The sequence below is a fragment of the Sceloporus occidentalis genome, unplaced genomic scaffold, assembly GCF_023333645.1.
Source record: "Sceloporus occidentalis isolate IW3139 unplaced genomic scaffold, rSceOcc1.0.p SCAF_2, whole genome shotgun sequence".
In the NCBI taxonomy this organism is placed as follows: Eukaryota; Metazoa; Chordata; class Lepidosauria; order Squamata; family Phrynosomatidae; genus Sceloporus; species Sceloporus occidentalis.
In genome coordinates, this window is record NW_028316982.1 from 81,068,046 (window position 1) to 81,093,726 (window position 25,681).

The 25,681-nt window shown below is 40.1% G+C and overlaps 1 protein-coding gene across 4 annotated transcripts in view; it reads left to right on the forward strand.

The window, feature by feature from the left end:
- The window catches only part of EDRF1 (erythroid differentiation regulatory factor 1), a 53,760-nt gene that overhangs the window by 18,696 nt on the left and 9,383 nt on the right, over window positions 1–25,681 (forward strand). For all 4 annotated transcript variants that reach the window (XM_089510119.1, XM_089510122.1, XM_089510121.1 and 1 more), the window contains 13 exons: window positions 4,928–5,039; window positions 6,362–6,622; window positions 8,396–8,467; window positions 9,733–9,883; window positions 11,082–11,270; window positions 12,594–12,794; window positions 15,641–15,859; window positions 17,703–17,926; window positions 18,357–18,515; window positions 20,951–21,100; window positions 21,508–21,661; window positions 21,856–21,971; window positions 22,276–22,442. In XM_089510119.1, the coding sequence (XP_089366245.1) occupies window positions 4,928–5,039; window positions 6,362–6,622; window positions 8,396–8,467; window positions 9,733–9,883; window positions 11,082–11,270; window positions 12,594–12,794; window positions 15,641–15,859; window positions 17,703–17,926; window positions 18,357–18,515; window positions 20,951–21,100; window positions 21,508–21,661; window positions 21,856–21,971; window positions 22,276–22,442 (2,175 nt within the window). The remainder of the gene's footprint in view (window positions 1–4,927; window positions 5,040–6,361; window positions 6,623–8,395; window positions 8,468–9,732; window positions 9,884–11,081; window positions 11,271–12,593; window positions 12,795–15,640; window positions 15,860–17,702; window positions 17,927–18,356; window positions 18,516–20,950; window positions 21,101–21,507; window positions 21,662–21,855; window positions 21,972–22,275; window positions 22,443–25,681) is intronic.

Consider the following 25,681-nt stretch of genomic DNA (forward strand, 5'->3'; position numbering starts at 1 on the left):
TCTCCTGCTCCCTTATCTGTTGGAGTTCCCCAGGGCTCTGTTCTGGGTCCCCTTCTGTTTTCTCTCTACACACTGTCCTTAGGAAAACTCATTAGCTCTCTTGGCTTTTCCTACCATCTGTATGCCAATGACACCCAGCTGTATCTTTCCACCCCTGAGCTTTCTCCAAGGCTTAAACAGCAAGTTTCGTCTTGCCTCACAGCTGTCTCGCAGTGGATGCGCCATCGGCGTTTGAAGCTCAACATGTCCAAGACAGAGCTTCTTGTCTTTCCTCCTAAGCCCACCCTTCAACACTACTTTTCTGTCTCTGTGGACAACATTTCTATTCAACCAGTCCAGCAAGCCCGCAGTCTTGGTTTTATCTTTGACTCTTCTCTGTCGTGTATCCCTCAGATCCAGACCACAGCCAAGGCTTGTAGATTCTTTTTGTACAATATTGCCAAAATCCGACCATATCTCTCCGCCTCTACTGCCAAGATCCTGGTCCATGCCCTAGTGATGTCACGACTTGATTACTGTAACGTCCTCCTGGCTGGGCTTCCTCTTTCTCACCTCCGTCCTTTAATCTCTGTTCAGCATTCAGCTGCACGCATTATCACTTCCACCCACCGCTCTGACCACATCTCTCCTGTGTTGGCATCCCTTCACTGGCTTCCCCTCCCTTTCTGCATTCAGTATAAGTTCCTGCTGTCGACATTTAAAGCCCTCCATGGACTGGCCCCCTCCTTACTTATCAGACCTTCTTTCTCCTCACCTTCCCACCAGGGCCCTCCGTTCTGGTAATCAAGGTCTGCTGTCTCAGCCCAGGATTTCCTCTGCCCCATCCCGGATTCGCCCCTTTTCACTTGCTGCCCCTCACTCCTGGAACCTTCTTCCCCCACAAGCAAGAGCCATCACTTCTTTAACCAGCTTCAAAACGGAGTTGAAAACCATCCTGTTCAGAGAAGCGTTCCCAGGCATTGCATAATTGTCACTTGCTTTTTGTTGTTCTTTTGTTGTCTGTTTTATCGAATCATTTCCTGTATTGCTATGTATTTTATATGTATTATCCTACTTGAGAGTATGTATTTTCCCTGGAAAATGATTAACCATCCATTATGAAGCCAAGCCCTCCCTCCAGTCCATCTGCCTTGGTCCAGGCCTTGGAGGTAGAGAGGAACTGCTTTACCTCTTACCCTTTCCCTCCACCACTCCCTTCTCCTTCTCTGTCATGTCTTTTTAGATTGTAAGCCCGAGGGCAGGGAACCGTCTAACTAAAAAGATTGCATGTACGGTGCTGTGTAAATTTACAGCGCTTCATAAATAAAGGTTAATAATAATAATAATACTCCTCTCTTCCACGATAAGTCAGAAAGGAGCTGAAGGCACACAACAACAGTAGCAGCAGCGGCAGAGGAGAAAGAGGAGGGAGGAGAAAAAAGGAGAAGGAGAAAGAAGAAAAGGAGGAGAAAGAAGAAGAAGAATAGGAAAAAGAGGATAAAAAGAAGAGGAGGAGGAGGAAGAGGGAAAGAAGAAGCGGAGGAGGAAGAGGAAGAGGGGAAGAAGAGGAGGAGGTGGAGAAAGAATAAGAGTAAGAGGGGAAGAAAAAGTAGAGGAGAAGGAGGAGAAAAAGAAGAGGGGAAGAAGAGGAGGAGGAGAAAGAAGAAGAGGAAGAGGGGAAGAAAAAGAAGGAGGAGGAGAAGAAAAAGAAGAGGGGAAGAGGAGGAGAAAGAGGAAGGCCCCAGCTAGCTGGCTGCCTTCTCCCGAGTCAGGGGAGCCACAAGCTCTCTTTAGGACTCAACCAGCTGACTTGGCCTTCTGATAACGTCCCTAGAGTTGGAAGAGACCCCAAGGGCCATCCAGTCCAACCCCCTTCTTCTGCCATGCAGGAAATCACAATCAAAGCATCCCTGACAGATGGCCATCCAGCCTCTGCTTAAAGACCTCCAAAGAAGGAGACTCCAGTACACTCTGAGGAAGGAGTGTGTTCCACTTTTGAAATAACAGCATACACAACATTATTTCACCTGCCTCGACAATTCCTCCCGCCTTTCCTCTTGGTGCATCTACAATGTAGAATGCAGTTTGACGCCACTTTAAGAGCCGCTGCTCCATCCTGTTGGAATCCTAGGATTTGTAGTTTTATAAGGTCTTTTGCCTTCTCTGCCCAAAGAATGCGGGGGGGGGGGGCTGCTCCAAACTACAAATCCCAGGGATTCTGTATGGAGCCGTGGCAATTCAAGTGGCTCCTATTGGAATCCTAGGATTTGTAGTTTTATAAAATGTATAAAAACTACAAATCCTTTGCTTCTGTGTGGATGCAGCCACGACAATTAAAGTGGATGGCTCAAGTGGATACACCATGAGAGGCATGTGAGAAAGAAAGAAAGAAAGCCTCCAGCCAGACTCCTAAGGAGCAGCCTGGCTGGTTTCTCTGTGTGCCAAGAGTTGTTGTTTTTCTTTTTCTCTCCAGTTAGCCAAAGAAAAGAAACAAAGGCCTGTTACAGACAGCCAAAATAAAGCTGCTTCGAGTCACAGTGGAGGTATGGTGTTTCAATGATGCATGCGTCCTTAAGAGTCCAGAAGCCACACCAAAGCCACACTCCAGTCCTTAGGGCTGGAGCGTGGCTTTGGTGCGACTTCTGGACTCTTAGGACGCATGCATCATTGAAACACCATACCTCCACTGTGACTCGAAGCAGCTTTATTTTGGCTGTCTGTAACAGGCCAAAGGTCCAAAACACAGGGCAGCAATAGTCCAGTTTGAGAGCACTTTAACTGTCCTGGCCCAGTGCTAGGGAATCCTGGGAACTGGAGTTTATTGTGGCACCAGAGCTCTCTGACAGAGAAGGCTCAATGTCTCACAAAACTACATTTCCCAGAATTCCCTAGCACTGAGCCAGAGCAGTTAAAGCAGTCTCAGGTTGGATTATTGCTGCAGTGTGTTTTTACCTGGCAACAAAAAGTGGGTCCTTGCTTCCCAACTGACTCTGGAGCTTTCTCTTTCCCCCAACAAGGCTCCATCCTAGGAAAAGGAAGGGAAGAGGAGAAGGAGAGGCAGAGGCAGAGGCAGAGCGTGGGAAACCCTCTGCTCCTTCTCTTGGGAAGGACTGAGCCTCAGGTGGGAAGGTAGAAAGACCTCCTGCCGCCCCTCCCCAGAGAGGAATGCCACCGCCCGGGAAAAGGAGGACAGGAGGGGGAGGGAGGGGAGGGAGCAAGGAAGGAAGGAAGAGAAGAAAAGGAAGAAAAAGAGAAGGAGGGAGGGAGGGAGAGAAGGAAGGAGGGGAAAAAGGGAGGGAGGGAAGGAAGTGGTGGAGAAAGAGAGAGAAACCTAGGAAGGGAAGGGAAGGAAGAAGGGAGGAAAGGAAAGGTAGGAAGGAAAGGAAAGGGTGAAGGAAGGAAAGAAGGAGATGAAAGAAGAAAGGGGAGGAAGGAAAGGGAAGGGACGCACCATGCGGCTCCTTTGCCTTCAGGAGAAGGCTTTGCAGCTGCGGGCTCTCTTTAGGACCCACTGGCAGGCTTGGCTTTTTTTTTTTCCCGGCACACAAGACAACCCCCGACTTTGGGAAAGATTTTCCTGGGCTAAAAAGTTGTCTTGTACGCCGGAAAAAAAAAATTAGAGGAGGTAGTATTATGTGGAGTAGTTGACATCAAAGTGGTACAAAACCTCTTTTTATTTCCCTCTAGCTTGTTCTGCTTAGTGACACTTCTTATATTAGGTGCATATATCAAGTTTTTTGCACCCCTCTGCATAATTAAATTTGAAACATATTGAATCTAAGTAACAAAACCTCTTCATATGTAACAATTTCATAGCTGTTTGTGTTGTTGGAACAGTTTGGAAGATAGATTTAACTCTCAGTACTGTAAATGTACTCAAACATTTTGCATTGGAAGGGGCAGGAGTGGGAAAACAAGATAATTGATTTGAGCAGAATTAGGTGACACCATTATAGCAGTAAGATTCTATATATAGTTTCATCCTAGAATATATATATATATATATATATATATATATATATAGAGAGAGAGAGAGAGAGAGAGAGAGAGAGAGAGCACATTGCATATTTTTGTATTGGAGTCATGGTCAGATATCTCTTTAAAGCATTATTTAATTGTAGTATGTGAATGCAGTATCAGATTTGTAAGTGCTTATTTGAGCCCAAGGGGTTTAGGAAATAACGGTAGAACTAGCTGTGAACACAGCTTTACTCAGGGGGCTGCATTAAGCATGTTATGTTATTTTTGGTAGTGCATAATAGAGCAGTCTTGGGTAGTGATGGGGGATATGGAAGATCTAATTATCACATCCAGTCTCCAGCTGGTTTGCATCACCAGGGTAGGAAGTACAGAAAGAACAGTGTTGCTAGATATCTCAGCATATGTATTTTTTGATTTTTAAGTGAAACTGAAAGATTAGGAAGAAGAGGAATTAGCTATACCAGTTCCAATCTGAAAATTTGATTTGGCTTTGATGCAGCACTGAATCTGTGCCCCGTCCCCATTTCAGAGCCCTGTGTTACCCTAACACTGGGAATACCCAAGAAAGAGGAGTGCCTCTGCCAAATCCTGGTACCCTTCTCCAAGCAACATGAGGGAGTTAGGAGAGCTTTCTAAAAGCAGAATTGATTTCTGAGGTGTATTTTGAAATGCAGCTTGCTGTATTATGAACTGTACTTAAGATGACCTCTCTCCTAAAACAAGTTATATGTGAAACCAGTAAAGATTTTCTGAAAGCTGCATATAAGAAAGGATCTTTTTTGGTTTATTCAGACATAATATGTTTTTAGCTGTCTTGAGTCCCATTATCAGGAGGAAGGGAGAAAAATGACTAACATAAAAAAATATAATAACAACATTCAAAATAAAAATAGATGTCTCAGTAGATGTTGTACACATAGTATGGACCAGATTTTATGGTTTCTCTTTTTATCTTTCTATTCCTTAGAGTTGCTTGCAATATGATGTTGAAGAAAAACCAAAACAGGAAACATTATGGTACCATCAGAACATTACTTCTTAATTGTGTGAAGTTACTTGACAAAGGTAGACATCCTCAGGTAGGAATTGTATTATTCTTATCATTCCTTAGTTATGCCTAATGATAAAACATTGCTTGCGAGAAACAAACCAGTTAGATGAATTAGGTCATAACATTTGGTACCCGTTTGTTAGTGTGGGCCCTCCATGCCTGAGCAGAAAGTTTGGAAAATTTTGCACATAAATCTATTTCTTCACTTGACACACGTTTGAACATAAAACATAACCATGGTTTAGTGTTACATGATTGAGCAGCAGTGAGCCTTGTGTAGTCCCTCGTCCACAATCAAGTGGACATGGGGAGAACATTTAAAAACATCTGCTTCATGCTTTAACTTTAGTGCTTCTATCTGAATTGGGGAATCATTTTACTCTAAACCTGAAAAGATAACTTAATATTTCCAGCCTGTTTACAGCTTACAGTTTACGTCATACATGCCCATTGTGGCCATGCTTATTTGGGTTTATCAGAGTTACGGCTATAAATATCAGAATGCATCATGTTCTCTGCCCCCTGAACTGAGTTACAACTTTCAAGGGGGGAAAAAACAGTCACACAAACTAGTCTTTGGTTGTAGTTTGTTTCAATCTAAGCAGTTTGTCTTTATAAATTTAACAAATTGCCTATGTTAAACTGATGTTTCTAATTTCCATATGGCTGTACTGGAGGTAGGAATGTTGCATAACATAAAGGCTCATTTATGTAGTGACAGGCTGTAGTATTGTGACAAGATACTGTATATGCATGCATGGTACAGTGGGTCCACGATATCTGTGGTCTCCAGATACATGGATTCATCCAACTATAGATTCAAAATATTTGGGGAAAAATACAGGAGATCTAATAAGTCAAGTGCCCTCACATACAGAGGAGGAAGAAAGGACCCCAAATTGCTCTCGCCCAATGACTGTCCCACTCACTTCCACTGCCTGGCAAAGTGATTCCAAGGCAACAGTGGAGGTGGTGGCAGTCCCTGGCCACCAGGTGTGTATTCCTCAGCTTCCCTGCCTCCTGGGAGCCTGCCAGGCACCCGCTTCCATCTTGCAAATGAACGAGAAGGAGTGACACAACTGCTGCCTCAAAGACAGAAGTGGGCAAGTGGTGGGTTCCTTGGAGGCAGGGGAACCTGAAGAATAAATGTCTAGTGGCCAAGGTTTGCCATTTCCTCTGCTGCTGCCTTTCACCATTTTAAATAGGAGACTTCAGCATCTGCAGTTTTTGATATCCATGCCAAGTCCTGGAACTATGCTGGGCCACTGTACTAAAAGTTACAAAAGAATAACCTTTAATGTTATTTTTGGTAATTGATCTTGAATTCATCTCTGCTTTTTTCCTAATAAGATTATTGCTTCAGCAAACTACATGCTCTCAGAACTGTTTCAGCTGGATGAGCCAAAAAAAGATGAGGGTGCTGAGTTTCCTTTAAATGGTAACTCTGATGAAAGCTACAGTGAGGAAGAGGAGGAAATGCCTGATAGTGATGAAAATGGTTCCTATAGCACCAATTCAGATCCTCCAGATGACAACAAAGCAGTTGCTGTGATCAAATCTGTTGGAGAATTGTCTGTTCCTGAAAAGTACAAATCTATTCATCAAATACGTGTAAGTGGTACCTTGTACTGTTACCCGTTCAGTTCAAGAGCAGAATTATATTTTAATAGTAACAGTATTGTTTAAATAAGAAATTAATTCCTTTTTGCCAGGGTAGTTATCATGAGAGGAACTATTCCCTCAGTTAGGAGATGACACCACAAAGTTGGAGGTTGGCAATGAAGATTAGAAAACGTTTGCTGTGTAAATGTATTTAACTTCCATAGGTATGAAATGTGTCAAAATAAAATCTTTAAAGTGAAACATTTTTCTTAAATTGTTTTCCCCTCAGCCTAGCAAGGTAAATATTAAACAGTCAGTTATTTTCCCCTGTAAACATAGCTAGGTGTTTCTTAGATGAGATCAATTGACACTCTACCTTCACTCACATGCCCTGCTACTAGACCTTTTTCCAGTGAAATCTTGGTTCTTTTCTTGAAGAAATGCATGTTTTTCCAGCCACTCAAAATATTGTTTAAATTCAAATCTAATTTTTTTCATGGGGGTCTTCTGGGAGAAACCTTTCAAATTTTATTTTAGAATTATTATTGAAGGTGCTTTGCACAGGTTTTTTGTTTTGTTTTTGATAAGTGTTGTTTAGTGTTCCATATACCTCAGAACTTTCAGGGAAGATAATAAAAATGATTTTTGATCCTCATCACACAAGTGGAGCGTAATGACTATTATTGCATTTTTGTCACTTTTTGTCATTTGATGGCCTATACAGCTTTTCCTCATTATTTAAAAGACTTCTTGCTGATTTTTCTCTGTGCAGTGCAGAGGAACAATTTCCATATATACACTACTATACTGGAAGGAGGAACCAGATCTTCCTGGGATCCTTGTTTTTCAGACTGCACTATATAGATATTTTATTAAAATATGTAAGGATCAGTCTGGCTATTTGACAAAAATAACTAATGTCAAACTTTGTGAAGTGCTATAGGACTAAGAAAAACATCTGAGACTACTTTACAGGAATTCTTTAAATGCTTTTCAAAGAGATAGCCTTGTTACAGCATGAAAAGGAAACTACATAAATAAAAAGCTGCACTTATTCAGTGCAGCTGAAGAAGTGCACATTTTTATTTATTTAGGGCTGAAATAGATGGCCCTTAAGGGGCGGCTTGAAGCCATCCCTTCCGAAGCCGGATTGGGGCCATGGCTACCACACGCCGCTGCCCCAGTCCACCTTGAAGCTGGTCAGAAAAGGAGCAGCAAAGAACTGTTCTTTTTCAGCTGGCAAAAAACAGGTTTTACCCACCCACCTGCGGTTGAAAGCCAGCTTTAAGGTGCTCTGGTGGCGTGTGCATAAAAATGTAGCACCTCCAGAGCACCCGGAATCCGGCCCACATGTAAACAGCCAGGGCAGCTTCAGAATGGTCTCAGGACATGTGGCATATAAACACAGTGCTCCAAAGCAGCCCGGACAGTGGTGCAAAGGGGCCATCTGTTTTGGCATTTAGTTTCCATTTCAGTGCATCTAAAGAAGTGGATTAATAGCCACAAAAACCATGCTGAAATGCACCATTTAGTCTCTGAGTTCCTACTAGATTCCTTCTTCCCACAACCCCATTTTCCTTTTTATTTAAATGCTTTGGGTCAGTAGCTTAGTATTCTTGCCAAGATACAATATTGTGAAACTAAAACCCTTCACCCATAACACCATTTTAAGATTAATTTTACTGTGAATGTAAGGATTATTTTGTTTGTTTCAAATGAGAATAGCTTGCACAGAGTTTCACTGATTCAGTGAAGCTGTCTTCTTTTATCTTTCCTGTAAAGCCTAGTTGTGCATTTCCCGTTTGCCATGACACTGAAGAGCGGTGCAGACTAGTACTCAACTATGTTCTTGAGGTAGGTTTTCAAACTAATTCTCAACACTACTATAACTTCCCAAAAACCATATTATCCTGATTTATTTCTTTATTTAGAGTATTTGTACTCTTCAGCCACAAAGACTCTGAGAGCGGCTTACAAATTGTCTTGACATTTGCCATTACATCATATAATATGACTTTCTAGATGTTTGCTTTCATAAAGACTTACATAGGACCTTATCTCTCTATTCAGCTCTATAATAAGCTTGGGAATAATTAACCATTAAACCATTCAACATAGCCTTTTATCCAGCATCATCCACAGTTGCAGCAGCAGGTTCTTTCATAATTTCATAGTTTCCCATATTGTTTGCTTAGGCATCTCAGAGGCTTTCGCTTATATAGAATATTGTCCCTTGTACAGTGGTGCCTCGGGTTACGAAATTAATTCGTTCCGCTGTCAATTTCGTAACCCGAAAGGCTTTCGCAAGCCGAATTCCCATAGGCGCTAATGGGGAAAAGCCGCGATTCCGTGTGAAATCGCGCAGAAAAGCACCAAAAGTTTTTTCGTAACCCGAAAAAACTTTCTTAACCCGGAACAATAATTTCCTATGGGTTTTTTTCGTATCCTGAAAATTTCGTAACCTGGGTATTTCGTATCCCGAGGTACCACTGTATTCATAATTTTTTAAACTGTATAACTTAAGTTAGTTATCCATGACAGAATACAATATTGTCTATACAAAACTCTGGAGGGGCATCTCTGACCACACAGGCATTCGAGAGTTAATCTCGAATGTTAATCTCTTTAGATTGTGCGCCATAGGCAGGCTTTTTATATATTTTTGATTTTACTTGGTTTTGTACAGCGCCGTGTAGACTTAACGGCACTTTATAAATAAATATAATAATAATAATAATCTTGGCAAATCATAATAGGATTCATTATTATAGTACAAAATACACTGGGGAAATAATCTAGGCCAGGACTACCTCAACTGCCCAGGCCCAATGCCAGGAAATTCTGGGAACTGCAGTTCTGTGAGAAATTTAGCCACTTCTGTCAAGAACTTTGGTACCACAATAAACTACAATTCCCAGGACTCTGCAGCACTGAGCCAGGGCAGCCAAAGTGGTCTCAACGTGGATCACTCCTGAAGCATGTTTTGGACCTACGTAAATATATGTGCTCTTACCAAATCAGCATGTCACCTGGGGCTGGCAAAATATCCCCTTCCAATTGGAAATAATGAAAAATCTCTTTTCTTTTCTTTTCTTTTCTTTCTTTCTTTTCTAACATAGGGCTTAAAATCAGTGGACAGTAGCATCAAAAAGGAAGGTGATCTTCCTGCAGCAGACCCTAATACTCCCATTCCATTAAAATATGAAGATGAATCAACAGGGGTTGGTCCCGAGTGTCTTGAAAAACAGATGGCATTGTTTTTAGATAAAAGTAAGTCTTCGCACCGCTATCGTAGTTTTCTGTAGCTGGTAAAATTAATAGTTGAGTAAATTTTACTACTAGCTTGTTTTTCAAAGTGGCTGTAATTCTTGTAGTTAAATAATGGTTGGTGGCTATTTTTTATTTGCTGTTATTGCTTTTTGCTGTTTTAGGACAGAATCCTATCCATATACTAAGGCCCCATACAGACTGCCAAAATAAATCTGCTTCGGGTCACTTTGGAGTTAGGCTGTTTAAATGATACATGTGTCCTAAGAGTCTGGAAGCTGTGCCGAAGCTGTGCTCCAGTCCTTAGGACTGTGGCTTTGGCGTGGCTTCCGGAGCCTTAGGCCGCATGCAACATTTAAACAGCATACCTCCAAAGTGACCCGAAGCAGCTTTATTTTGGTCTGTCTGTATGGGGCCTATGTTAGCATAGGTGGTGGTGGCAAAATGAAAGACAGTACTGGTACTGTGGCTGTTAAGGAAGTAAAGCATTCAGGAATTGACTGCTCAGAGTCTTTAGATTTTGTGTGCTTTCCCTCACTACTGCTGCATGACCCCAGAAAAAGCTCAACCACTAGTGTAGTGCACCAATAGTATTCTGATCCTGGTGTTTCCTGGCTGCTATGTTGTATACATTGCTGCAAAACTGTTTTAAGAACTAAATATTTGTTACAACTTACAGTGTTAAATTGCTGTGGCTTGTTGAGAAAATCACTCTCTGGGATGCAGCCAACTTTATTTTCATAAATGCTTATTTGTCATAGTATGCTATGTTGAAAGAATCAGTCTGACATTTCCATCTTGAGATCAGTCCTCAGCCTGACTGTAGATTTCATGGCTAGAACCCTTGGTCTAACTTTTGGACTCAGCCGATGGCAAAAGCTGTTTTTGTACTCCCTACTCTAATGAAAGTTTCTGGAGTATTTGACTGTTTGCACATTTTTATGATGTTCTGGTTGGTCCTAATGAAAGTATTCCCTAATTGTGGGATGTTTTCTCCTTGTGGACCAACATTATTTTTTAATCTAAAAATTTATTTCATGAGTTTAGGTTATTGCAGATAATTGGAAACATAGTAGAAGAGCAGAATAGAGTGAGCACCAATATATTCTTATAATTAGATTGCAGAATGTGAATCAGTAATACTTAACTTCAAGGTTATTATGAATTAATTGGTTTTTGGTGGGGTTTTTTTAAACCACAGTGGGCTCATTTCAGGAAGTTAAACATTCCAGCCAGTCAGGAATGATCCCTGGATCCTGGCAGTACAAAATGAAGCTTCAGCTGATTTTGAAGTCTTCAAAAGCTTATTACGTCCTCTCTGATGCAGCTGTGAATCTTCAGAAATATGGAAGAGCATTACGGTACATAAAACTAGCTTTACAGTGCCATGGTAAGTTGTAATATTTTTACTGTAGGTACTAGAAAAATAATTATTATTTCTTATGTCCATTTCAATTTTCCTAAGGTCTGTAGCTATTTGGGATTTTAAGAGGCTGTGTCTTACCGGGTTTCCTTCTTACAAAAAGTATGTTGGAGTCATCATTTCTCCCATCTGTATGATTCTGTCCTGCCAGATTGCTTTGTGGTTTGTTCAAATACTGGTTGAAGCCCATTAGTGTTCATAAGTTCATTGTGTTGTATTGTTATGGTGAATTGTTGTACTGGTATAGGGAATACCGTATATATTCGTCTATAAGTCTAAAAATTTATGCCCAAAAATTGACCCCAAAATCCCAGGTCGGTATGGTAATGTGATAGCAACTCTTTCAGATTTCTCCATGTAGTGGGGAGAGAGTTTCTTTTTCTCTTGAGCCAAGCAGAAAGAGTCCTGGGTCATTAATTGCTGTTAAATAAACAGAGTCCCTCTCCAACCTGCACTGGCTGTTGGATGAGTGAAGACTGGAATCAAAGTTGAAACGCTGAAGCAGAAAGCCTCACTTAGAGTCCCTCTTGCTGCGTGCACATATACACACATTGAAGGAGCCTCCAAGTTTTAACCTTGACTTATTCATGGGTCATGGCAAAATCCATAATTTTGGTCCCAGAACCTGCCCTAGACTTATACATGAGGTTGATTTATAGTCGAGTATATATGGTAATTGATAATTGACAATGCATAAATTATTTTTAATTCTGTTATTAAAAACTCAGCAAATTTGGCTTTACCTAATAGTCTTTAAAAGTGCCAAAGAGAGCCTGATCATTCTCTTTTCTTTTTTTTTTTAACTAAATGTTTTTCACTAAATATAATGCCACATTAATTGAGTGTAGCAGCATTTCATGAAATATTGAGTACTCAGATGTGTCTGTATACATAAAGTGCACCTTGCAAATGTTTGGGCCTCCTAAACTTAAATTCTTGGAGAGTTAGATGCCTTAAGGGATATTAAGATACCTTAAAATATATTGATGCAAGTTTTCTCTTGCTGAATTACAAAGCTAAAGAAGAACCAAGTAAACTGCAATTTAGGAATAAACAGTTACTCTAGCCTATTGCAATTGTCATTAGGAAAGAATTTGAGAACAGAAGTCTCTGCATGTAAAGCCTGAGTTGAAGTTTTGAAACTATGCAAGGAGTCAGATGATGATGTTGATACATTCATTAATGTAGTCAGAAGATTAAGGCACAGTTCTTTTTTGTGTAGCTTCATACCAAAAACACATTCTAGCTTCGAGAGTTCACCACTTTCTGTCTTACTTTTCCCATAACCAGATACCTATTGCTGCCTCTGCACGAACATGCTTTCTGAAGTACTCCTGTTTCTTTGTCAGAGTTTAACTCTTTGTGGTGATATCCAACTAATGCTGGCCCAAAATGCAAGTAACAGAGCTGCATATCTTGAAGAGTATAATTATCAGACAAAAGAAGATCAGGAAATACTGCATAGCCTTCATAGAGAGTCCAGCTGCCAAGGTAATAATGAACTAGCATCTGAATTAGAGCTTCAGAGAATGACTATACTTATAATGCATGGAAAAATGGGCACTTTGGGATGGAAGGGTTTTGACATGCTGCTGAATCCATCCCCTCCTCCTTCTCCTGGTCTCTTAAAAGGCTTCACTGTGCTGCCCTTGGCATGCATGAGCACTTGCGTGAGTTAAATTTTTACCATTCAGGAAAACAAATGGAGAACCCTGGTGTTAGTTTCATCTTCTGCCAGTAATTTCAGGTAGCCACTGTGTGGAAGAGGCCAGGCATAATGAAAAGCCTGAAGAACAGTGAGTTTTGGTTTCTGAGGATGCCCCTTCTTGCAGTGCCAAGTACTACATGCATTTGAGGTGGGGGTTTGTGTGGCCATGTAGGCTAGCCCAGCCTTTGTACCTAACACTATCTGAATGTAGGGCTTCACCCTCACTTGGGTGGGGCAGGATCACACCTCCCACGGAAAAGCTCTTTACACATGTCCAGCAGACAGACGGTGTGGATGTCATGTGCGTAAGAGCATGTGAAGTGGAGATTTTTAATATTAATTTGTGTACCCCTATATCCCTATGTTTTTTCCCTTTTGAATCTATGGAGCAGGGTTGCTCATCTGAATCCATGCTAATTTGGCATGGAGATAGGTATGGTATTTTTTAAAATATTAGTTTAATTTTGTATTGATGGCTATGATACAGCTGCAGCATTCCCCCATACACTTTTGGAATTAAAATGATCGTGGAAAGAATCACATTTTCCCAGCAGCAATATATTTTAAATGCTAACATATATTATTGCGAAACATCTGAATCCAACATGACAAATGAATAATAGCTCTGCATTGTAATGGTGTATAAGCTAATCAGCTAGCAAGGTCCATGGCCTAGCTGTTCTTTACAATTTTATTTTTAGAAATAGTGAGTGTATTTGTTTTGAAAAACAGGTGGTTCATTCATGAGTGTCTTAGAAATATAGGCCACAAAATTATACTTGACTTCATATAAATATAAAGGAGGAGGAGGAGAAGGATCATCATCATCATCATCATCATATTTTTCTTACCTGCCTCTCCCCATGAATCAAGAGGAGACACAACAACAATTAACAAACAACATGAGTTAAATAAAACACATCATTTAAAATACACATAAATTTTAAAAAGACAAATATGTACACATATTAACACAATCCACATTTAAAATTCACCGTTTAAAAATCATCTGGATAAGCTGCTGGAAGAGACTGGTCTTTAATGCTCTTTTAAATTTAGACAGCATATTCAGCTGTCAAATCTCTTATAAAAATATATATAATTTTATTAAATGTACATTCGTTCTTCCGTTCAAGGCAGCTAGTGACAATATATGCAAAATAATTAAAGTATAAAAGCAAATCACTAAATAATTTAGTACAAAAGAATACAGAGCAACTGCAAGTTAAAAGCAACTTCAACAACTAAATCTGTTTAAAAACCAAAAATCAGTCTGAATAATATAGATTATGCTGTAAAAGGATGAGTAGCCAGTGAAGTTCTTCTAACAAAAAAGTACACATGTTCCCTGCGCCTATTCCCCATCAGTTTACCTCATACAGGGCTAGGCAACTGTTCGAGTCTAGAGGGCTGCTTTAACCCACAAGAGACTTTGTAAAGGGCATGGGGACATTTTTGCTATGTGTTTAGACTCATGTAACCTATGGGGCACACATTGCTCACTCCAGAGTTACAACCTTATGGACCAACTGAAATATCCAGATAGATGTTGAAGGTAGCCGCACAAAGCATGTGCTGCAGTATTCACAACTGGATACAGTGCGGCCATGTCATACGCGGGTGTGCCATGCGCAGCTTCCAGTATGTGCTGGAAGCCATGCCGAAAAAAGGCCCCCGCGCCCCAGGCATGAGCCCCATTACTTCTTATGGGGCTTGAGCTTATGCGTTTTTTCTCTTACGTGGGGGGGTCTGCAATGGATCCCCGCGTAAGAGAAGGACCCACTGTATAATTAAAGCGTATGCCATTTTGATCAGATCTTGCATTTCAAGAATGTCTGCAACCCTGACCACTACCAGACCATCAGCATTCAGACTGAATCCTGAACTGCGGATCTTTGTCTTTAACCTTAACCAAGTTGATCCCTGTTCTTCAGTCTGTCTTTTATTGCTTTCATGTCTGGATTCAGCTGCAGTTTGTCTGAATTCAACTTCAGTGTGACACTTATTTACAGCTTGAACAACTTAGACTGGATGGCCCTTGTGGCCTCTTCCAACTCTCTGATTGTGTGATTCATAGAATTTAATGTAGGGATGGTAATTTTTGTCCCTCTTATGGTGTTAGACAGCAATTCCCATCAAAAGACCAGAATCACTATAAAATTGTGCCTCATAGTCCCATGTTAGACAAGCTAGGATACCACAGTCATTGTTATTGAATGGTGCCATATAAGATCTGGCCGAAGCAAGAGACATTCTCACCCTATCCAGTTCTTAATGTAGATCATGAACCAAGATGATCAAAGTACTCTCTTTTCACAGTCAGGCCTGAAGCCAGATTGAAATGGACTGAAAAGCCTCTGGAGCTTAGATGCTACCAATTGTTCCAACTGCTTTCAAAACTTAGAATTTTTAAATTAAATTAAAATCATACAATTCTTTAAAAATAATTATTAAGTGCTCTTTTACACTTAAAAGTGAAAATAGAATTTTTGATTCAAAGATACAGAAGAAATGTCTCAAATAGGTATTGCCACATTGTTTCTGGTGTGTGTGTGTGTGTGTGAATAATAAAAAGAAACAAGGATGTGGCAAGAACTTCCAGTTAATGTGTGTGAATTTTCTCTTCTAGTATTTTCTTGGGCTACTGACTTGTCTACAGATTTGGAATGCCAGCTTTCAATTAGCTGCAAATGCTATGAGGCAGCTAATGAAATTCTGCTTTTTAGTAACTTAAGAGAGCAAAATCCAGAGCAGTATACACAAGTACTGAAGAGAATGGGCAACATCCAAAATGAAATTGGAGTATTTTACATGAATCAAGCTGCTGCTTTACAGAGTGAAAGAGTGGGCAAGTATATGTTTTTCAGTCAACAACTAATTTGTAAGTGAGGGACTTTTCATGATCACAAAAGATCATATAATTGGGGATAAATGTGATGGTCATCTAATCCGTGACTGATGTACAACAAAAAAGCAAATGTGGTCTTTGGAGACCGTTCTACATAGTCTGAAGTTAATTGACATAAAAACCCTGAAACCTTTTCGATCATATGGCTCTAGCACAGTTGCTGCCAAGCATAATAAATGAATTGGAAATAGCCTGTGGGAGTTTGCTTTTTCCCTGGCTCTTCTCTTAAATGTCAAGCTGGTTTCAAATCAGGGTTTAAGTTAGAACCATTGGTAATGGTAAAAATGGCTAATGTTAATGCTGCTGTTATTCTTTTCCTTGTATACATGGTAATAGGGAAGATGAGGGAGAGAGTACACATAACCACATCCCTGTGCAGTAATTTCATCATAGTTAAAAGGCAAGCTCCATCGCATCTGCTCTGACCTGTACAGTTGCTTGGCAGTAGCATTTGTGAATAATTATTTGAATTGGGGAGGGGAAGAAAAGATAGAGGTGGGGGTGGGAAATGAAGGCATCTTAACAGTACTGAGATGAGTATTTTATCTTTTTTGCTGTTTATATGGTTGATAATGATGCCATCAGCATCTAGATTGGATGGGCAACAGGCAGCTCAGTTTGTTTGCCTTCATTTTTGTGGGTTTTCAAAAGTCTTTTGCTGCAGCTGCAGTTGGATTTGTCATTGAAAAGGTGCAATTTTCACTGTGAAGTCTCCTTTTTTTCTTCAAAACAAGCCATGTGTTCCCCACATGGTATGTTTACAAATTGACTTGTATGCATCATTCCTAAAAGGAAAAATTGTATTTAAAGTGAAACAGTCGACTTTGGGTTTTAGTTTGTGCGACTTCTCCACTGTTGATTTTCAGCAGCAGATTTGGAATAGTATACCCTATTGCCTGTTAATTTTAGGGAGGGGTATGGGCAGTAGACTCACAGAAATAGGTCAGCCTGATTTAGCTGCTGAAGAAAAGGTTCAGTAAGGGTGCATCCATATGTAGAAGTAGTTTGACACTACTTTAACTGCCATGGCACCATTCTACAGAATCCTGGGATTTGTAGTTTTGTCAGACAACATCACTCTGGAAGGGAAGGCTAAAGTTTTACAGACTTTTAAAATACAAGTTCCAAGATTCCATAGGATGGCACTACTACCCTTAAGTAGTGTCAAACTGCATTATTTTGATACTGTAGAGGTACTCTAAAACTTTTATTCTAGAGTTGGATTATGTAATTAGTTACTAATCGAGATTTTCAAAGTAAAATTTAAACTGACTGCCAATGTATGATTCTTGGATCTATGTTAGAATATCACAATTTTACATTTTGAGGATAAAAACAGGATTATTTTATATGTGAATGACAACTCTTGAGGAATTGAAAGAACAGGCTTTTGTGAGGCTTTCCATATCAGCAATATAAAATTATGTTTTTGCACTTCGTGTACAACACATCTTCAGGCAATGTGAATAGCAGAATGTACTTTTTGCTGGTTGTCAACATAAAAATTATGTAGTCAACAAAAAAGTACATGTTGTGAACTCATAAGGGCAGTCATCAGAAAAGAAGGAAGCTTCCAAAACACACATTTTAGTAATTGTTTTGTGTAAAAAGTTTTAAATGGTCTCTTGCAAAAAGAAAATAGATTTACATCTTATTTTGAAATTTGTCTAGGGAAGATTTTTACTTAAATTCCTGAACAGTTTTTAGGCAGTTGCTCAGTAAGTAGTGGTATTAGTATTTTGGACTGAATTAAACAGACCCTTTTTCATTTGCTTTGTACTAGAGAACAAAACGGTATCTGCAGCAGAACAGCAACTTTGGAAGAAGAGTTTCTCATTTTTTGAAAAAGGAATCCAAAATTTTGAATCTATTGATGATGCAACCAACTCTGCTCTGCTTCTTTGTAACATGGGGAGACTTATGCGGATTTGTGCTCATGCTCACTGTGCTGCCGGAGGAGACTTTAAAAGGGAATTTTCCCCTGAAGAGGCTCTTTACTATAATAAGGTTAATAACTTCTACTGACTCTATACTTAAATTGATTCCAATTCCTAGGTAGAACTATTTTTTTCTGCTGTAGAGTTCTACCAAAGTACATGGTTGCTGTCATGTAGGTTGTACTATGAATGAGAGACCTCCAAGAGCTCCAGTTATTAACAACCCTACTCAGGTCTTGTAAAATCAGGTTCATGGCTTTTATTATTGGGCCAGTCCGTCTGTTATGTGGTTTTCCTCTTTTCTTACTGCCCTTAACTTTACTGAGCATTATTGTTTTTTTCAATGAGTCATGCCATCTCATGCTCACTGAATGCCAGTAGACAAACCCAATATCCAGTACTCAAACCTAACAGTAGTATTCAGTACCTAGCGTGAGTCACATAGACAGATATCAATATAAAAAAATGTTCACTTCTTCACTGCACAATTGAATTTTTAGGCTATTAACTACTATCTGAAGGCCTTAAGATCGCTGGGTAAAAGAGAGGTTCATCCAGCTGTCTGGGATTCTGTCAACTGGGAACTGTCCACTACCTATTTTACTATGGCAACTCTGCTACAGGATTATGCTCCATTATCCAGGAAAGCTCAAGAACAGGTAGCATATTTGAATTCATTATAACATATGTTGAAAATTGATCAATGATTTATGATGCAGGGTGCCTAGAGAAGGGGGGAAGGTGTCTCAGAATAATAATATATAGAGCAGATAACTAGAAAAAATATTTATGATGGCTTACAGTATGATCAGTATAGTGTTTTCCAAATATCTTGGCTCTTAGAGGGGATACAGACAGACCAAATGGGCGGCTTAAAGCCACCCCTTTTAGGCTGGATTGGGGCCAGGGCAAACAGATGCCTGGCTCCAATCTAGCCAGATTCTGCCCCAAAAAGGAGCGGATAAGATCCGGTTATTTTGGCAACAAAACAAAGCCACCCCTTCTCCCAAAGAGCCAGCTTTTCCTCCCCCAAAGCTGGCTCTGGGGAAAGTGGCATCTAAGCTCCATGCCCTAAGTGGGAGAGAAGCCAGCTGATGGGTAATCACCAGCCTGGCATCTGTCCAGTTTGGGGGCATGGCGCATGTAAACTCCATACCCAAGACAATCTCAGGCGGGACTATCTGTTTTGGCTCATAATTATCCTGAGGAAATACTGTTTTACTGATACCTAGATTCTGAAACCCTCAGTCCAAAACCAGCCATCTTAAGACATGATGCATATATGAGTTTACAGACTTAAAGAAAGGAATAGCAGTGCTACCTTTTTTTTTAATTAAACACTGCAAAATTGTTTTGTATTGCACTTGGGAAACACTGATGGCTTGCAAAAAAAGCCAATTCTATAGAGAGCCAGCATAACATAGCGTTTGAGTGTTGCATTACAACCCTGAAGATCAGGGTTTGATTCCTTGCTCAACCATAAAACCTACTGGGTGACCTTGCCAAGAAAACCCCATGATAGGCTCATCTTAGGGAACCCTATGATAGGCTCATCTTAGGGTCTCCATAAGTTGGAAACATCTAGAAGGTGCACAAGAACCGCACATTCTTAATATAAGAATTATCTTGTTGGGTCAGAGCAAAGGCCTTTCCTGTGGAACATTTTACCATTTCTAGTATGTACATGTCTGTTGATAGAAAACACTCTTATTCAATTGAGGTTCTATCAGCAGAGCAGTTTTCAATTACTCCGTTTCTCTATCCCTGCAGGCCCTATGTTAGAATTGTCACATTCATAGACATGTAAAGTACAGTGGCCCTTGCTATCCACGGGGGATCCATTCCAGACCCACCCACCCACCCACCCCGCCACAGATACTAAAATCTGTCCATACTCAATCCTGTGTTATCCCCAGTGGCAGCACATGCACGCAGCCGCACTACCATTAAGGACAACTGAGCTTAGTGGTGGCGTGGCCACATGCATACACCACCACGGGGCAACAGGGGCTTGCCGTCCACAGATGCTTGAATCCTCTGATTGCTAGTCCATGGATACTGAGGGCTGACTGTATCACCAAACCTGTTAAAGAGCTGAATAAAGAAATAAGATCCCTATGAAATGACTTGATAGGAGGATAGCATATTGATGGCCATATGATGTACTATACTGAATACAAGATGCCTTACATGTAGTGCAGTGTAATAAAATGTAATGAAGTTGAGCGCTCCATCATTGCCATATCTGTGTTTTTCATTAAGGAGAATCTTTTCATATATATCTATAACTGCATATAATAAATAGCCTAAATAGTACCAAAGAGCTTTCTTATTTCCCGTGTAAATATCCTGAAATTCCAATACTTAAGAATGCTTAAGAGAAGTGTTGATGGCAACTCTGACTATCTGGATTAAACACCAGATTCTGATGGAGATAACCCTAGACAGAATCCAGTATAAGCTGACAAGTAGCATCAGTTTTAAGCTTTCAAGCACTTGAATATATGTGTATTCTACTTGTACTCAGTTGATTGTACTTGTATAGCTCCCATGACTGGGACCCCTGATAAAGTCAGATTCACACTTACTCTGTAACTTCAAACATGGTTAAAGAGTGCTGGACAGGCCTTTGCTTTCAGTCCATGAAGGCCAGCAACATTTCCAGCATTCATTGATGGGCAAGGGCATCTGAGCAGGGCATATGTGCATGTTCCAGTCTTGCGTTTTAGTCCTACAGGCAAGTAGATGAACAGCTTGATATGAGAATTGCTCTTTCTCTGAATAGACAGAAAGAGCAGTCCATAAAAAACACTGGGTTTTCCCCAGGCACTGGCCAGAAACTTTGTTTCTTGTGGACTGATCCTCCTTCTGCCCAAGAATGAACATTCATGGTATGTACCAACACCTCATACTGTGTATATTCTTACTAGTTAAATTCCACACTGTTAACTCATGAGAATGGAAACCATGTGCAAGAGTAATTTGATTATTGTCAGTGTCCTTTTCTTTACTTGTAGCACAAACATAAGGGGATTGTAAAATTAACTGGTTTTGATTGAATAAGTTTTGAAACATTTTCCTTTATGTGCATTAGATAGAAAAAGAAGTTAGCGAGTCAATGATGAAATCCTTGAAATACTGTGATGTTGATACAGTATCTACACGGCAGCCCCTTTGCCAGTACCGAGCAGCTACAGTTCACCACAGGCTGGCTTCCATGTATCACAGCTGTTTGAGAAACCAGGTATTTGAGAGCATCTGGCCTAATGTGTCTTTCTGTGAAGAAGAGCTTATCTGTTAATGTGTCTTTCTATGGTGGTCCAAACTTCCTATATGTCAGTTCATGTAGATAGGCAAGCATTGTGCAAGGAGTATTTTAGGCACAATAAATTAATTGAATAGATAAACTTTCACAATACATTTCTTAGTTGTACTTTCACAGCTGCATCAATATCCGTAGTGCATTACTGGCCTTCCCAGTGCTTATTTATTGGTGCCATAAGTGTGCTAGCCCTGATGATTCAACACCAGTAGTATAATTACATGATACTATCTTATTCTCAGTGTAGTGAGAAAGTGGGGTTATGTACTATCGTACTGTATAAAATTGTTTTTTTTATTCCTATTTTTGACTATACATTTTTGTTAAAGGTTGGTGATGAGCATCAGCGTAAACAGCATAGAGTCCTAGTTGACCTTCACTACAGTAAAGCTGTGAAGTTTTTTCAATTGCTCAAGGATGCACCATGTGAACTCCTTCGTGTACAGCTGGAAAGAGTAGCCTTTGCAGAATTTCAGATGGCAAGTAAGTTGGATGATTGCTTTGTTTTTGGTAAATATTATCTAGAATGTTTTTTAAAGGCAAGGTTATTAGCAATTCCCTGGCATGCAATAGAATTTACTGTTGCTTTGGGAAAAGAGAATTTCTCAAAGCATTATCAGACAGCAAACTATGTATCTGAGGAGTGTTCAGTTTACTAATGTTTGTCTTATCTTTAGGTCAGAACAGCACTGCTGGAAAGCTGAAGACTTTATCTGGGGCTTTGGCTATAATGATACAGTCTCAGTCTGTATTTCAGCTTATCAGAAAAGAACTTCTTGCTGAACATGAGCAGGTATCTATAATTTTTGAGAATCCTATTATGTGGTCATGTTATATTATCAGTTGTACAAGTTCAGAGTTGTTAGGTGGCTTAGGTAGTCATATTGAACTAATTTAGTTCATATTTAACTAATTTTATTGCTCCCATGGTGCTGTTTGTTTTTAAATCCTATAAATGACTCACACATTTTTTTAAAAAATCCTACATAGTAATTACCTGCCCATTCTAGAATTACACTGAATAGTTAATAATTTACTACTCCTTATTCCCATTATTTAGACTTGATAACTCTTTCACAAATACCTTCTCTGTATAGAGGCTTGAGGATGACAAAAACAAACTTGAAAGAATTCCCACTGAAGATCGCTCCACTAATCTCAATAAGGAAGAAGTGTTAAAGCTCCTTGGAATATTTGAATCTAGATTATCCTTTCTCCTTCTTCAGTCCATCAAGCTTCTTACATCAACTAAAAAGAAAGTTGGGTAAGTGTCTACTGGCACCTGTTTTCTTTCACAGATTGAGTTTGATATCCAAATGAGTCTGATCACAAATAAAATAGCAACCAATATTGTCTTGCAAACACAGCAGAGTTTACTTAGTGGTATAGAAGGTTAGGCCTCATATAAAAGATCAAACAAATGATTGCCTCAGCATATGTTCCTTGGATTTAGTTTTTGCTAATTGGGCTATTCAGAATATTAGGGAAAAGAGAAGATGAGAATTGTTCTTATTAAAAGTAGTAAAGGAAAATCTGAATAAAGTTAAATAAGTAGGATGAAGTAATTTATTTATTCATTAATTCAGTTTATATCCTGCCTTTCTCCTACCAAGGAACCCAAGACAGCTACAAAATTTAAAATAGAAGTTGGATTAAATGTACAGTACAAGAGTTAAAAATATTAAACAGATTAAAATACATTTGAAACAAAATTTAAAATAAACATGATAAAAACAGCATTTTCAGCACTATTTCACCATAATTTTAAAGATCACAAATGCCTGCCTAAACAAGCAAGTCTTAACCTTCTGGCAGAAAGAGAGCAGGGAGGGAGTGCTAATCAGACCTCCCAATGGAGGCTGTCTCCATTGTCATCACCAAATGAGTGTGTGATGGTAGTGGGAATGAGAAAAAGCCTGAGGATCTTAGAACAGACCAGCTCATGCAGGAAGATATGTTTCTTTTAAATAGTCTGGACCTATGCCATGTAAGATAAGAACCAGCATTTTGAATACTGTCCAGAAACATATTGACAGCCAGTGAACCTGTTTCATCAGTGGGGTATGCTCCCTATAACCTGCCCCAGTGATCAGCCTGACTGCAGCTCTTTGAACCGATTAAAGATTCTGAACACTTTACAAAGCACCCCCATGTAAAGGGTGTTACAGTAATCCAAAAAGGACGTGATCAATGTGTGTGCTACTGTAGCAAGATTTGACTTCTCAAGGAATGGGTGCAGTTGGCACACAAGTTTTAACTGTGCAAACACACTCCTAACCATCATTGAAATCTTTCATGAGGAGATTTCAGGGAAAGCCTAACCCCATCTAGTGAAGGCATAGCAGAGAATCCGTATTCCCTGATTTGTCCTGTGACTGACCAGGAATATCTCTGTTTTGTCCTGATTAAGTTTCAGTTTGTTCACTCTCATCAAACCCATTACTGATGGCAGACACTGGTCTAGTAAAGTAACAGCTTCCTTGGAGTTAGGTGGGAAGGATAGAGTTGGATGTCATCTGCATACTGGTGACACTCTGAATGATGTCTCCCAGCAGTTTCATGTAGATATTAAACAGCATAGGGACAGCACTGAGCCCGGAGGTACCTCACAGGCCAGTGGCCAAGAAGTGGAACAGGCATCCCCCAGCACCATCTTCTGAGCCTGTCTTTGAAGAAGGGCCAGAACCACTGTAGAATACTGCTCCAAGTCCCATCCCAGAAAGGCAGCCAGAGGGATACCATGATATCAGCAACTACTGAGAGCAAAATCAACAGGGATGTACTGCCTGTGTAGGTCATCCACCAAAGTGACCAAAGCTATCTCTGTCTCACAACCAGGCCCGAAGCGAGATTGAAATGGATCTGGATAATCTGTTTCATCTAGGAATCCCTGGAGCGATCCACTACATGTTCTAAAGCCTTGCCCAAAAATGTCCAGTGGGATGGATTCAGGGATGGTTTAGATGGCTTCACTATAGCCTCTTTTGGGAAGAATGGAAACTTACCTTGCTGTGGTGAAGCATCCACCATTTCTCTTTTCCACTTCCCCAGTTCCCCTGTAGCTGCTTTTAAGGGCCAGGAAGGGCACAGATCCCATAAGCACATGGTGGCTCTCCAAGTCCAAGGATCCTGTCTATATCTTCAAGTTGCACAGATTGACACTTATTCAGTAACATGGGACAAGCAAGAGCCAAGATTACATCAACTGGATCTGTATAAACTACAGCTTCCAGGTCAGAGCAGATCCAAGGAATTGTATTCCCAATTTTTTGTGCAAATAATTTACAGTGGTCTGCATGTTGCTCTTGTGGAGTAGAATGTAAAAGGACCCTGACCACTTGAAACAGCTCCACTGTGCAACACTGCAGATGCAATGGTGGCAGGGAAGTTTTCTTTGCTGCCAGCACCACTATGGCATAAACTTTGCAATGCGCTCTAGCCCATGTTTAGTCAGACTTGATCCAAGTCTTCCACCATTGTCACTCTAGTCTCCATCCTGCTCTTTTCATCACTGACAACTCCCTAATAAACCAGTAGGCTTGCTTGGTTCCACTCATTTAGAGGGGTCACTCAGAAGCAGTCATGTCTATACCTTAGCCATTTCTCCATTCCAAAGCTCAGCCAGTCCAGCACAGACCACTAAGTCTAGAAAATGCCCAGCTTTGTAGGTGGCCCCAGATATAACCTGAGACAGACACTTGGTCATCAGGAAAGATATGAAGTCCTGAGCCATACCCAACAGAGAGGTTTCCACACAGATGTTGGCTGTACAGAATAGATTGTGGGGTGGGGCATTTGGTAGGGGAGAATGAAATCCTAATAGGCCGCTGCAACTCCACCAACCCATTCAGATCTTGTTTGCAGAGAAACTAGGTGAATGAAGTTCAGAAAAATTATCCTCCTTCCATCCAAGAAGGTCTTCATAATGCAAACCACATCAGCATGCTGATCCAGGATCAGATCCTGGATCAAAGGTATTTTCCTATAAAATGACCTGGCATTAAGCAGTAGCATTTTCAGCATTCAGTGTTGCTCTGTTGAGCACCAGGTTAGGTCAAGGTTACTGTTTCCGCCTCATATTATTCTCCCAGGTCACAATCATCTTCATAGAGGCACTGTTACCTGTGTCTACAGGTTTTTGTCTGGTAGTGATATGAAGATGGGCTTTCTCTGAGGGGGCAATCTGGTGGAATGATCTCATGTGTGGTACATCAGGTCTCAGTGCTGTCTCATTTTAAGTATTCATTCAAAACGTATCTTTTCCCTTAGAATTTTATACTATGAACCATTATTTATGGTGTTTTTGTTTTGTTTATTTTGGGGTGTTTTTTCTTTTGTAGGAATGGTTTTGGTTTTATTTATTTTATTATTATTATTATTATTATTATTATTATTATTATTAGTAATATATTTTTATTGGAATGTCCATATACTTACATAGTTACATACATCACTACATAGTTACATACATCACAAACAGAACCTTAACTCCTATTCTTGTCA